General features: G+C 38.6%; 1 protein-coding gene across 1 annotated transcript; it reads left to right on the top strand.

Annotated features, from left to right (window-relative positions):
* Window positions 1-1,550: 1,550 nt before the first annotated feature.
* LOC112975232 (putative lysosomal acid lipase/cholesteryl ester hydrolase) lies at window positions 1,551-14,103 on the top strand. The gene is made up of 8 exons (XM_026085016.1): window positions 1,551-1,671; window positions 5,298-5,496; window positions 5,857-5,966; window positions 6,642-6,778; window positions 8,281-8,427; window positions 10,043-10,114; window positions 11,253-11,324; window positions 12,155-14,103. The coding sequence occupies exons 2-8, from the start codon at window positions 5,387-5,389 to the stop codon at window positions 12,386-12,388; spliced, it is 882 nt and encodes a 293-aa protein (XP_025940801.1). The 5' UTR covers window positions 1,551-1,671; window positions 5,298-5,386; the 3' UTR covers window positions 12,389-14,103.
* Window positions 14,104-14,197: the final 94 nt, after the last annotated feature.

The raw sequence follows: 14,197 nt of genomic DNA, 5'->3' as shown, positions 1-14,197 counted from the left end.
GGCGAAGGCCCCGGCCCCAGCCCCCAGCCCGCGGGCGCCCGTGCCGCGTCCTGCCCCTCTCCTGCCTCCGCTGCTTTGCCCCGGCTCCCGGCGTCTCCCCCGCGTGTCCCTGCCGCGGTCCGCGCGTGGCGAGCGCGCACCTGCGAGCAGCCCGCTCCTCTCAGACACTTCCCCGCAGCTGCCTCCCCCCTTTGGCTTCACCCTCTGGTTTTCCCCCTCCTTCTGCCGCAAGAGCCAGCTGCAGTAAGTGTGTACCGCCGGCAACTTGTGTCGGTTACTCTTCCCTCTCCCCCACCTAAACTGTGCCGCTTCTCACCGTGTGTGAAGAGCTATTTCGACCCAGAAGCGTTTACAGTCCGTATGAAAAGAAATGGTCGAGTCCTTAATGTCATCTAAATCTCATCTCGTGTATTGAAACTAGTCATTTAGTCTAAAGCTACTGGAGTTTAGTCTTAAAATCATCTTGGGATTAATGTCACTGTAGATGACTAAAGATATGTTTAAAAGAAATAGCATGCTCTACTTAAATTCTCTACCCAGAGCATTTCTCTTCCTTGTCCTAAAGCCTAAGAATAGATTTGTTGCATTTTTTACATTTTCTCAAAGTGGAGTTGGTGTCATAAAAACAATTAAATAGCAAGTTCTCTATCCTTAAGGAGTTTGGGCCTGGTGCAACAAATGAAAATAACAAAAAGGATGAGATGTAAGTGATGAGAGAGAAAACTGCTAATGAAATCATAGTATTAAGAAAGTGTGTGGTTTGTTTTTATTATTATTATTTTCTTGTATAGTTTGTCAGCAAACTTGCTTAAAGCTATGCAACAGAAGCAAGGTTTTAGGAGAGAGGGGAGTAAGAAATGGCACTTGAACCCACAAGTTGAGGTGGTACTGTCAGCCGCTCGCACATGTGAAGCATGTGACTGCGGTCTTTCAGAGTTGTGTCTGTGGTTCGCTTCAGCGTGTGCCTAAATGTGGGCGTGTTCCCTGTGTAACAGAATTAGGCATGAAGTTCATATCCAAATCTGAAATGTTCTTAAAGTCTTTCCCTTCAGAAAAGAGATGAACTCTTCCTTCTTTTCCCTCCACACGCCACTGCGGCGCTGATGGCTTTTGGTGTGATAACTTGTTTGTTGCTGGAAGATACTGCTTTTCTTGAGAGAAGGCATTTTTTCGTTTTTTATCTGCCACTTCTGTGTCTCAGTCCTTTGCCCTGTTAGCGTGATCTCCTTTTCCCAGACTCCTTTTCAATGCTCTGATCTCCCTTCTCACTGTAAGTGTCTCACTACGGTGACAGTGGATGAGGGCAGGGTAGGGAGTCCTCCTCAACTGCTAAATTAGGGTTGTGCTCTGGATAGGTCCTGACTCTGTGTTAGGATGAGTCTCAGAAGAAAACTTGTCTATGTAGAAGAGCAGAGTGGTATGGCACATTCATACTGCATGCTTTAGTTTTACATCACCTTCGGTGCAAGGGTCCCAGAGTACCTTACGAATGTTAACAAATTAAGGAGGGTGACAGTCTGTCTCCAAGGCAGTTTCTTTTCTTTCTTCAGAGTCAAATTATTACCTTCAGGGGATACCCTAGTGAGGAGTATGAAGTGACAACAGAAGATGGATATATCCTTTCCGTTAACAGAATTCCTTATGGAAGAAAAAGTTATGAGAGGAACAAAGGTAAGATAAATTTTTGCTAGGAAAAAAGGAAAGTTGTGAAAATGATTGCTTTGATTTACAAAACCTTTGCTCCTATAATAACCCAGAGAAAGATTAAAGCCTGTATGACCTGTGCAGTTAGAATGTTTTAATGATGAATATTATAGCTAAAATAGATTAGACATATGTAGAGTGACTTAAGTAAAGGAAGAGAGAAGAATTTAGAAACCCGTATTTTCTTGACATTTGTATTTTGTGACATTAATGCAAACTCTTTGTTGTTGTTTGACTTTTGAGGGGCTGAATGTCAGAATTTTCTAGTAAAGAGAAAACACTGGGTGAGATTTGTTTTGTTTTTCCTGCAAGTAATAAAATATTTTGATAAGTGATTATATTGCTGTTGTGTTGTTTCAAACCACATTTTAAAAAATACCTTTTTATAAAAAGAATTTTATTAAAATTCCCTGACCATTTTCAGAAGTAGAGGCAGTTCATATTTTTCTTTTGATGAAATATAACTAAACCACAAAAGATCCCAGCAGAACATTCGCAAAATGATTACAGTCTGATTTCTGCATGAGATAAGAATTAATTTGTTAATTTTAACCTTTTTGAAGCTGCCTTTGCAGTAAATTACAAGCTAGAGCAGTACTGCATACTGCTGTGATGTTATATTATACACAGGTACTTAAATAGATAAACATTATAATAAGAGTAAAATCCCTTCTGGACATGCTGAGTACAACACATTTTAAAATACATTGCAAATTAGGATGCCTGACAGGTTGTTGACAACAGTCAGCCCACACCATGTTATTTTTTGGATGTGATTTGATAGAGGGGGTTGGGGAAGAGCACTGGCATATGCCATCAGAACTGTTGCAAGCTGTAAGAATTACTATGAAAACTGTGGGAAGGGATGCAGGGGGTGTTTGGGTGGTGAGTCATGGGAAGAAGAAGGAAAAGGGTAGCGGAAGCTGAGACTAAGTGATAGGGAGAGATATGGGCAAAGGTTTTTGCAAGGACTGAATGATGGGATGCTTTAAAAATGAGACAAAAAATGCGTCTGGAAGAAGAGAGACACAAACCTTTAACTTGCTATGCTCTTACTCTGCATACAGAAATGGCATTTGTGTATCTGAACAACAACCACTGAATTTGGCAGACATCAGTTATGTCACAATCCTTTACAAAGGATTCTACAAACAAATACACACATACAAAAGCTGTCCATTTGCATGGAAACTGTACATATTCTATGGGCTACCTTTTGAACTTAAAAAACTTGCAGTGAGGGGTATAAATATGCAGCTCACATAAGGAAAGAGTGATTGTCCTGCAGCCTGGGGTATGAACAAGACCTATGAGAAAAGACCTTCTAGCTACCGGAGGCCAAACAAGAATCTTCCTGACCTTAACTGTTGGTATTATATGGGTTAGGATGTTTGCCCTAACCATTGTCACTCACAGGGTAGATGTGTGGACATCAGTGCATGGATGATGCCAGTCAAACCATACAGGTGTCGGTACTTAAAAATTCAGGATGGTCCCCAGGGAAAAGACAGACTGCCTTTGCAGGTGTTGATTTTTTTGTTGGCTCTTTCATCTATGACATAAGCAAACAGAAGTTTCCTGACCTGTGGGAATTCTCCGCATTCCCATTGCCACACCCTCGACCCCAAGTTCATGTTTTGCAAAGTACCTTAATTTAAAAAAACAAGGATTACTAAGCACGTTTGAGGAAGTATGATCTCCTAGAAGAAGAATGAACATTTCAAAGTTCATGTTGATCTAAAGTTTTTATAGACCTGGTATCTTTTCTCAGAAGATACTAATGATGTGTTACTGCTGACCTGGCATATGTATGCCATAATTCTTCTTGTGAAATACTTACTTAATGTGAATAGGATCCATTGGAGTTATGTATCACATGATGTTTTGCGAAAAAAAAAAATCCCCTATGGTTCCACAGCTAAAAAAAAATGTGGCAAAATGTCTGGAGAGCTTAAAACCAAAACATCAGTGACTTTCAATTTTAGTGTTAACTAAAAATCTAAAAAAAACCCTGCATAGCATGGTTAAATAGGGTATGGAAATAATATCTTCTTCAACTTCTTTGTTTTTGTCAGCTGTGAGAACTTGCAGTCCTAAAATGTGGTTCTGCTACTTAATTGTTTTCAGTAAGCTTATTTATGCCCCTTACAGTTATAAATTAATAAACTTGTGTTACTGAAAGAAGTTGCAGCTGTAATACGGAAAGGGGTGATGATGGTAAGAATGGGAGTTATTTAAATTTTGAAGAGTGTTTTGCATTTAGAATTTGGGAGGGGGGAGGTGATTAGAAAAAAATATTCTATATGGGAAAGAATAGTTTAAGATTCTCCTTCCCTTGTTCTCCCTTTGGGGATTTTAGGAACAAAGGTTCTACAAAATTATCATTGTCCATGTCAGTTTGTCATATGACTGTGCATTTCATGTGTAGATCTGCTGATTGCTTTATAAGTGAAAAAGGAACTGGCAGAAATCGGTGGCTAATCAGTGGATGAAATTAAAGCATTAAAATAGTTAAACACTTTTTATCCTTCCTATTTTATGAAACATGGGAGTAGCAGCCTGAGGGGAGAGTTTTTCAAAAAACAGAAGTTGGTGAATCTGAGTTGAGTTAAAGGGGGAGGGAAGCATCAAAACTAAAAATGAACATCGTTGAAAACAAATTTAATGTTAGTTGTGAAAATCCTGCATGCTGTTAATAAAACGATGAAGTATGATAAGAACAGCAGAATAAAAAGTGGTGGTGAACTATACTAGCTCCAGTGCTGGTTTGGCTTTCCCAGGAATTTGCTCTGATTGCAGGAACCATGCACCACGGTTTTTTTGTTTGTTTGTTTGTTTGTTTTTTTAACAAAATGGGAAAAGCAGTCACTAAAAAGATTCCTCATCGCAGATACAAAGGTTGCTAGGAAGGAGGAATATTTATAATTTGGGTTTTGGAATCCACAGCAAATGTCTATGGACATGACCTGGAATGTAGGGTGTGGCAACAGAGATATTTGTGATTTGGCTGTTTCTGCTGAAAGATCTAAATCCAAATTATCCATGGAGAAAGTGTTGTGGGAGTTCAGTATTGTAGTAGAATGATGTGTCATTGAAAGAGGTGAATTCCTGACTAATCTCTAGCACTGAGTTAACATCACCACGTATCAAATTCCAGTTATTAAAGCAGAAAAAAATATCACTTTTGCTATTGCAAGATCCAGAGACAGGTCTTTGGGTTTTCTGAAGTCCATGTTTCTCCCAAAGGATTATATGTTATTTTAATTTCTTTGTTTAGGAGCAGGAATCTTCAGGGGTTTTTTATTTGTATTCCACATAAATTCATAATTTTCCTTTTAGGAGTGGGAGAATTTGGGGAGAGGCTTCTAAACTTCATGCATGTCCTGATCTTGGCTCTTCTCAACTACTTAAGTTATGGGGAGAAAGGGCTTTGAAACATTGATTCCCTTGTTGGCTATCCATATTGCTGTTCAGACTCTGGCAGAGTTTTAGTCATGGAAGGGAGTTGGATAGCGATAATATCAGTACCAGTTGCAGAGATGTTGCATTTGCACAGTTCAGCATCCTAATTTGGTATTGTCCTTATTTTTCAGGTCCAAAGCCTGCTGTGTTTCTGCAGCATGGTTTGCTTGCAGATGGCAGTAACTGGATCACAAACTTGGATTACAACAGCCTTGGCTTTATGCTGGCAGATGCTGGCTATGATGTATGGCTGGGAAACAGCAGAGGGAACACCTGGTCCAGGAAACACATACACTTCACAGTGAAGCAAGAAGAATTCTGGGTTTTCAGGTAGCCTCTTTTGGTAGGGAAACTAAAGAAATACACACTTAATGCTGCTTGTGAGCAGGCTTCTCTTCCCTTCTTTGCCTATCATCTCAGTTCAGTCACACTGTGAATGTATAACATTTTTTCTGGTAACATGGACTGTCACATATGTAGCAGTAACGGGAGTGGCCTTCACAGATGCAGAACTCTCACTGCTTTTGGCAGTTTTTTTGTGAAGATTCAATCACCAGAGCATTCTGCTTCATCTAAAGGAAGCTTTTTTTTATGCCCAGACAACTAATCTGCAGTGCAGTAAAGCTCTATGTAGCTGTTCCACACTGATAATTTTACTTATACAGCCAACTTCTTATCTTTGCTTTGTAGCTTTGATGAAATGGCTAAGTATGACATTCCAGCCTTTGTGGACTTTATTTTGAAGAAAACTGGCCAGGAACAAGTATTTTACGTTGGCCATTCACAAGGCACTACAACGGGTATGTGAAGAAATGCATTCATTAGAACATGCTGTGTTTGACTTGATATCAATTTCACATATCTGGTTTAATGATGAAAAAATAAGGCTTCAGTAATATACTGCTTCTGCTTTTTAGCTGTTTCTGGGAATATTCATTAACATTAAAAAGAAAAGAATTAACCTTTATGTGCTTATTTAAAGTGGGAACCTGTGAAAATAATAAATTAAATTCACAGGTAGCCACCAGTACAGTTTCTGTTCAAGGAAATATTTTGAGCTATACATAATGAGATCTAGAATCATCAGAAGTATGTGGAATAAAGATTTCCCTTTCTGGAATATTTTGCTATATGCATGGCCTGACTCAGGTGCTTTTAGACTTGTAGACAGAAAGAACTGTGTGTTAGGTTAGTTAGTATGTTATTGGAACCTGTTTTTCAAAAGAAAACAAATCCTTCTGATGTGCCGAGTTTAATTTGTGTTCTCTAGTAGCTAGATTAATTTAAAATACCTAAACTGATGCTAAAGACAACAATCAAACTAAATCAGTACAGTACTATTTCTAGACTGGTAATAATCTAAACATACCTTTGCACACTTAACAGACTTTAGATTTTGCACATTCAGAGCCAGCTAAAATTCTGATCTAACTTGTGTCAGTGAGACTTGTTAATTATTTTCGTATTATTTACAGCTTTCATTGCTTTTTCAACTTTACCAAGCCTGGCTAAGAAAATCAAAATGTTCTTTGCCTTGGCACCTGTAGCTACAGTCAAGTTTGCCACTAGCCCTCTGGTAAAATTGGGAATGTTTCCTGACCTGCTACTCAAGGTTTGTATTTCAGTATAAATATTCTAAGCCAAATGAAGAGCGTCCCTTTCTGGTTGAAAGCAGTATAGCAAAGAATGTTAATAGTTGTGGATTAGAGATTAATGTATTCCACAAGATTACTAGGGCAGTTTTTCTGTAATAATGCTATGGAAGTCAACAGTGGCTGCTCCGGCTTTACTACTGTCTAACATGACAGTTTATATGTTTAGAATAGTATTTGCAAGTACAATATAACAGAATAAAATTATCTTTACTGACTTATGTGTGTCTAGAATGTAGCTACAGAAATTCCAGGTTTAATTAAATAGCTGGTCTGTTTTAGGAGAGTCATATGTTAGCTTTATCTTTATATAGAATGTATCTGAATTTCCATGAACTTTAACGTATTTGTTTCACAATTAACCACTTAGTATTGGAAGAGGATCCAGGATCCTTCAGAGGATGATTAAGAGCAGCAGCTTTATTTAGGTGCTGTGAATCATCCTCTGGAGGAGTTTACCATTCTCTGTTAAGAAGAAAGGGAATGTAGGCAGACTGGCAGGCTGCAGTAGGTGCCCAAAGTCAGACATTGTGAAAACCCCACTGTGTGTCATTTCTAACCATCCTATTTCTTTGCACCTCCCATGGAGATTCCCACACAGAGCTATTCATTCTGTGAGATAAACCCTTTTCTAATGTACCTTGTACAAATTTAATGCATGTGTGTGTGTGTGCGTGCGCGTGCATGCATTACTAGTTTCCTTCTCCAGAGGCAATTAGCGTAAAAGCGATGCTAACAATTGTCATCTCCTATTCCTCATGTAATGAACTTGTCTAATCAGGATAGTTGTTGATTGGTGCCCTCATGTAAGATGTTCTGTTTTACAGCAGTGCAGATGTTCATGTTGTGCTAGGGAACTTGATTGTCATGGTGACTTGCAAAAAAACCTGAGTGTAGGAGTACATGACAGCCACAAACCCATGGGTCAGGCATATCCTTAAAGGGTTGTGTCACTTCTTAAGTGCTCAGTGGGCCATTTTGAAATCCTTGGAGGTTTTAAAAACAGCAAGAGGAAGTGGCCACTGCAGCTCATGTGACTTGTTTTCCTATGTGGTTAGAAGAGAGGAAGTTGCAAGTACAAAAGCCACTTATTAGCAGATGCAGCTTAAAATATTTTAGCCTTAAACAATTCTAATGACAAGAATCTGTGCAGTAGTCCTGTGAAATACTGAGTTTAAAATCAGTTGGAATTTGAGGTTAGGTTTGAAATTCTTGAATGACTCTCTGTTTCTGTATAATTTTTGTGGGGGTAATTGACTGCATCATTTGTAGCAGAAGCACTAATTTTGACCTTCCCATTGGACTGTAAACAAGGTTGATAAGAGGATAGATCATTTTCATACAACTTACCTGTCGTTAGCGCAAATGGAAATAGTTATCTCAAGAATGCTGTAGTATAAAAACTAAAACCAAATCATCTTATAAAATTACATGTTTGTTCCTTGCGTTTGTTATTTTGTAGGATATGTTAGGAAAGAAACAATTCTTTCCTCAGAATTCTTTGCTGAAGTGGCTTGCTACCCATGTTTGCACCCACAGAATTCTCGATGACCTTTGTGGCAACATATTCTTTCTTCTCTGTGGTTTTAACGAGAGAAATCTGAATATGGTATGTTTTGATGACTTTGAGCAGTTAACTTACTGTGAACTCTAACACACTATTGACTGTGTACCACTGAACTGCTTGCTCTTTACATGCATTGAAAAAAAAAGAAAAAGGTTCTTCGCTGTACTGAGTTTGGATGTATATCTTTCTTTGGTGTTGATGGGAATTCAACTTCAAAGCTGTCCAGTTGAAATGGATAGAATTAACCTTTTAAAAAGATACTGGAAAGTTAAAATAAATTCTCCTAGATCTGTTGGAGAAATGGATAAGAAAAGTGCATTAATATCCATGGGTGATGGAGCAAGTATTTCAGTCCTTTTGCAAAGAAGAGAGCAGTAATGATACTGGTTTCCACCACTATTAAGAGAACTGTTGATATTTTTTCTGATTTCTTGGTGGACATGTGCAGTTATTTTTTCTGGGGCCAATCTCTGCCTCTGCTGATGCCTTCAACTATGGTCCTAGTTCCAGAGTGGTAATTCGTAGGATTTTTGTTTTCTAAATCTAATTAACAGCAATTGGCTTGAGAACACTTTTTTTCATAATGCTTCTTGAAGTGTTTCTTAACTCTCAGAAATCGGTAGAAGCTGCTGTTAGTATACCCCACAGATGGATGAACTCTGAGAAGGTTTTATTTTATTGGAGTAGAATGGAATCAGCATTATTTTTTTTCATCATTCTGTCTGCCAAAGAGCACACTTTGTATATTTTACATCAAGGTGAAAGCACTGGGTTTTGCCTTATTTCTTGCCCAGTGCATACAGTTTTCATGGTTTTAGTGGTGAATAGTAATTTTTTTCTGCCAGGATTTAAATTATATTTCCCCTGGATGTTATGTACTTTTTAACTCAAGGCATATGAAGTTTTGAATCACTTTGAGCTGGCAGCTACTAGTGTAGTTGTAGAATAAGTCTAGGTTTCTGAGGAGGTGCATCTAAATATTAGTTAATGTACTCCCAATTCTTACAATGTTAGCACTTTTGAAAAGTGGCTTTAAGTATATAGTGCTTAAAGGATATCATTATCATGTTTAAAGTTCAGCTGTAAATTTTTTTTGTGTTAAATTATTTTTTGTGTTTGTGTGTGCCTATACACATGTATATACACACATGTATATACTTTATTTCTTCATGTAGTTTTAGTTTTCATTTTCTGTGCTTTACATTTTTGCATTCTGCTCATCTGGGGAAAAGAAATTAAATGGGTTCCATTTCTGCTTCTAGTAACTCTTATTACCAAGAGTTGAATTCATATTAACAGTACTTTATCTTTGGACTCACAGTACACCAGGGAAGGCTTACATTCACACCTCATTTTAAGTAAAAACAGAAAGAAAGAAAGAGACAGTTTGTGGTCATACTCTTGCTTTAAAGATTTACCTCAAAAAAATAATCCCATATTCTAGTTTAAGTTAAATCAGCCAAATGTTCAGATGCTTTGGGATTACTTACCATTAACTGCAGAACATCTTACCTCTTCTGTATATATGGCTTCAGTTAACTTTTTGTTAGAACAGTTTTAAGAGGAATGGACAATTTTCTGTTAGTTGTTCAGAAAGCAATAGTGGGTCTAACTGTTGCACTGTGTGGAATAAACCATGATAATTATCTCGTTGCAGAGCCGAGTGGATGTGTATTCAACACACTGTCCTGCAGGCACATCTGTACAAAACATGATCCACTGGAGCCAGGTAGAGTTTTTGGAATCTCAGATGTCCATGGCTTTAACTTGTTTGTAGAATACTGGTATCTTCTGATATTTAAATGGAATGAGAATAAAATATCAGAATATATATATAGCATAGCCCAGATGAATTTGTCAGAATGGCAGCTACTTTTATGATAATGACTCTGATGCCAGCTCCTTTTCCCCTTCCTTCCCCCCCATCCCCTGTGTGCTATATTTCTTTCAAAGCCATGCTAATTTTAAGTATTTCAGGCCAACAAACAATACAAGCAGGAAATACAAGCAGGAAAAGTAACTCAGAGAGATGCTATGACAAGTGTTTGCTCCCCCTTCAACAAACCTTGTTTTGATTACAAGCTATATTTTAGCCAGTGAAAAGCAGCCGTTTTTCTGTTCTGTATCATTCTGTTTGATTTCATTATATATTTTATTAGTGTATTTTGCACTTCACCTCATTGCACAGTTTCATGCCTGTGATGCTATTGTGCCTGATGCTTGCTCAGCAGGCATAGCTATTCACCAACAAATGAGAGAAGACATTTATCATGGAAGCAGTGGTCAGTGCTACTTGTGATCTTGCAGCTGGGCTTGACAGTCCATTCAGAAGGCATGTGGGCTTGGAGTGTTTTGCGGTACATAGCTGCTTAAGTGTTGTCTGGAAGGAAATTTGTGAAGACCTTTTTTTTTAATTTTTTTTTTTCAGATCCCCGTTACATAGACTGCTGTTTCTGAAAAACAATAGGTGGTAAATGATACAGAGTAGACTTTATAAGAAAGCTTTATTGCTATGTTTATATATATTTAGACAGCTACATAAATATTTCTGAAGTAAGCATGGAGTTGCCACATCCTGGCTTTGGATACACTAAACTCTTTTTCTTGATCTTTCCTATTTTGCTATGAAAGTGTGTGGAATCTTAAGGGGCAAAGCGTGAGCCTATTGAGTGTTAATATTTCCCACGCCTGTGACACTGAGCAAGGCAATGACACTTGTCCTAGTTAATACTGGTGTCTCAGTTTCCTGTGTCAGTTGCCTTTGTTTCACTGTGTAGGTAAATATTAATCCTACTTTCTCTATTGAAAATGTTTGATAGAAGCGTTGCAATTCCTCTTTGTATGTGTGAATATTTGTTTGTTTCTAGACCGTGCGATCTGGGGAACTCAAAGCTTATGACTGGGGAAGCAAGGCTGCAAATATGGCTCACTACAACCAGGTAGAGATCTTTTACAGATGTGTTACAATTCCAGAGAGGCACAAAAAAAAGTGGTTTGGGCAGTTGTCTTGATGCTGCCTTAGACTGTGATGTGATTGTGCTGCATGTTAAAGAGCCACCTGTGTGGTCCAGTAACCAGACTGAGGATCTGCTGCTTTCTACGGAAAAAAGACAGGACTAGAGAGTTGTGAGGTGATACTAAGTCAGTATGGAGTCCATGCTTGGACAGACACACAGTTGTGCCTGCACACTTTCTTGGGGGTGATTCTTTTGATAAGATTTAGTGTCCTGCATGCTTAGATCATTAGATCCCACTGCACTTCTCACAAGAAGGAACTGACCGTCAGTTCATGTATAGTGCTTATCTTCAGCCTGTTTAATCTCCACCCATGTTTGTTTCTAAATTGCTGTGGACAGTATTAAAAATATTTTGCCCCTTGTCAATTTAGTGTTGGGGAAAGTTTGCAATACCTTACTCTGAGTAACAATCACTTTTAATACTTGGTTAGGGCTTGGAAATATTTGAATGAGATATGCTCTCCCAGACTTCCCACCACACTCTAGCCTTACCCATCTGTCTTGTAACTTCCCCAAACCACATATTTCCTGTTATACATGCTATAATGTTGCTGAACTCTATGAGCTCCATCCTCTTTTGAAAGTTAGTACTCTATCTCCATCTCTGTCTGCCCGAGAGCAAAAGAGAGAAAATGATAATCTGACACATTCCTCTCACAGTTCCTAGTGTATTTCCCTGCAGTTTAATACTATGCTGAAGACTTGTTCTTTCTAATGTCTGTATTTTTTTTTCCATTCCCCCCCCCCCTCAGTCTACCCCCCCTTTCTACAAAATAAAAGAGATGACTGTGCCAACTGCTGTGTGGACTGGTGGACAGGACTGGCTGGCAGACCCAAAGGATATTGCCATGCTGCTCACTCAGATCACAAACTTGGTTTACCACAAAAACATTCCAGAATGGGAACATTTGGATTTCATCTGGGGTCTTGATGCACCTTACCGCATGTATAATGAAATGATGAACTTGATGAGGAAATATCTCTAAACCTGATTGATATTTCACGAGAGTTAGTCCATCAGAAATTCATCTTTCTGGAGCTTGTGCTTTTTTGGCAATGATGCTACATTGTTTATTTATGATGCATTTTTAAAATGCCAGCAATGACTACTGAATTGGATTCACATTTGGTTTGGTTTTCTCAGTATTATTGAGCTCTCCTGCAGAAATCCTCATTGTTTCCTGCTGATTTTGCACATAGTGGCATAATGCTTAGAGAACACCAGTTTGACTTTGTACAGAGGGAGTACTTCATATGCATATGGATTTAGTGACATGTCTAAAAGACAAGTTAGTCCACTCAGCACCTCAAGTGCTTGAAAATTCAAACAATTAGTATTTTGCTGTGCATAAAGCACTGTCATTTCTCAGTATATTGTCATTTCTGAGTACGTGTTAGAGGTACTCCTTGTACTGCAGTGATCCCATTTGGTGCTGGTACTTTAAAAAGCACTTAGCAACTTTTTTCTGTTTTATTATTTTAGCCATCTCTTACAAGCTAGCTACATCAGATGACTTTCTTTTTGAATGTTGCCCAGAAGAACTGTCATGAAGTCAGACAATATCACCACTGTCAGTTGAAATCTCCTATTTTGGGACTGATTCATTACTGCATTTTTCTTGATTTCAGTGGCGTCCCTGAAGCCATTCATGTTTCACATACCAGCTATGGATAAGGATTGTCATTTGCCCTTGCAGATTCCTGGGACAAGCCAAACGGTTAAAAGAAATACCACTTTTTGATAGCTCTGTCAATAGGTTATGAGTTTCAAAGAGAATAATGTAACATACTGGTGTTTTGTTTGCACTGGTAAAATGATCACTAGAAAACAAGATCCCCCCCAGTATCCTACTGGCCAGGGAGGGACCAAAGCAGTTATTCTGTGACTCAAATAGCTTCATTTGTATGGACTTTCCCCTTAATCAGCTGCTGCTTTGAACATCTGTTTACTTTTTAGCTGCTTATGTGGTGCTTGCCACCATTGTATACAGGAACCCCCAAACACCTTGGTAAAGCCTGGCAGTATTTGTCTCATTTTCCATTTTAAAATGGGGCTAAGCCCCCCACTTAATGGGGGGAGAGGATTCATCTCTGCTTCAGGGATCTGACTTTGGAGCTGTCACTGTGCCTTGCATAGGTGCCTTGCTCTTTCCAGTGACCAGGTGGAGGACTTGGGCTCCTCTGAGTTGCACCCAAGTTACAAGCCTAGTGTAGATGGTATGAAGAATCTCCAGAGTGAGTTGTCTTAGTCTGAGTAATAATTTCTGTGCCATAGCTGGAGCTAACCCAGATCTCTGCCCATAATTCTAACAGGATGAACAGTCTTTCCTGCATGGCATGGCAAATAGCGCATTTTTAACTGAGACAGAGATTTTTTTTTTTTGTAAACAAATTGCAAAAAAATGCATAAGCCATAAATTAAGGTTGTTTTTTTTACTCCTAATCCAGACTCAGGGAGTCCTTAGGTTTCATTTAAGGAAAAAGTCGTTCTTTCAGTTGTAATTCCTAGTAGGACTTTTAAGTTTGCTTTATATTTGTAGCAGCCGAACTTGCTTCATATTGCTGTGCTGAAAGGAAGTCTCTGTAGGAATCCAAAGTGGCTAAAATGGCGGTTGTGACAGTATGTGATACAGCAAGAGCCACATGCGTAATGTTTATTATGCTTGAGATATTTTCAATAAATTTGGAAGTCCTGCTTGGAGTTTGGAGTGATGTGTTCTGTTTTACTTCATGCTTTTTCATGAATGCATGTGAATTTTGGGGACAGAATCCAGAGAACTGAGTCTGTTTTTCAC

The sequence above is a fragment of the Apteryx rowi genome, unplaced genomic scaffold (assembly GCF_003343035.1).
Source record: "Apteryx rowi isolate R43461 unplaced genomic scaffold, aptRow1 scaffold_658, whole genome shotgun sequence".
Taxonomy (NCBI): Eukaryota; Metazoa; Chordata; class Aves; order Apterygiformes; family Apterygidae; genus Apteryx; species Apteryx rowi.
This window is presented reverse-complemented; position numbering and strand designations above follow the sequence as displayed.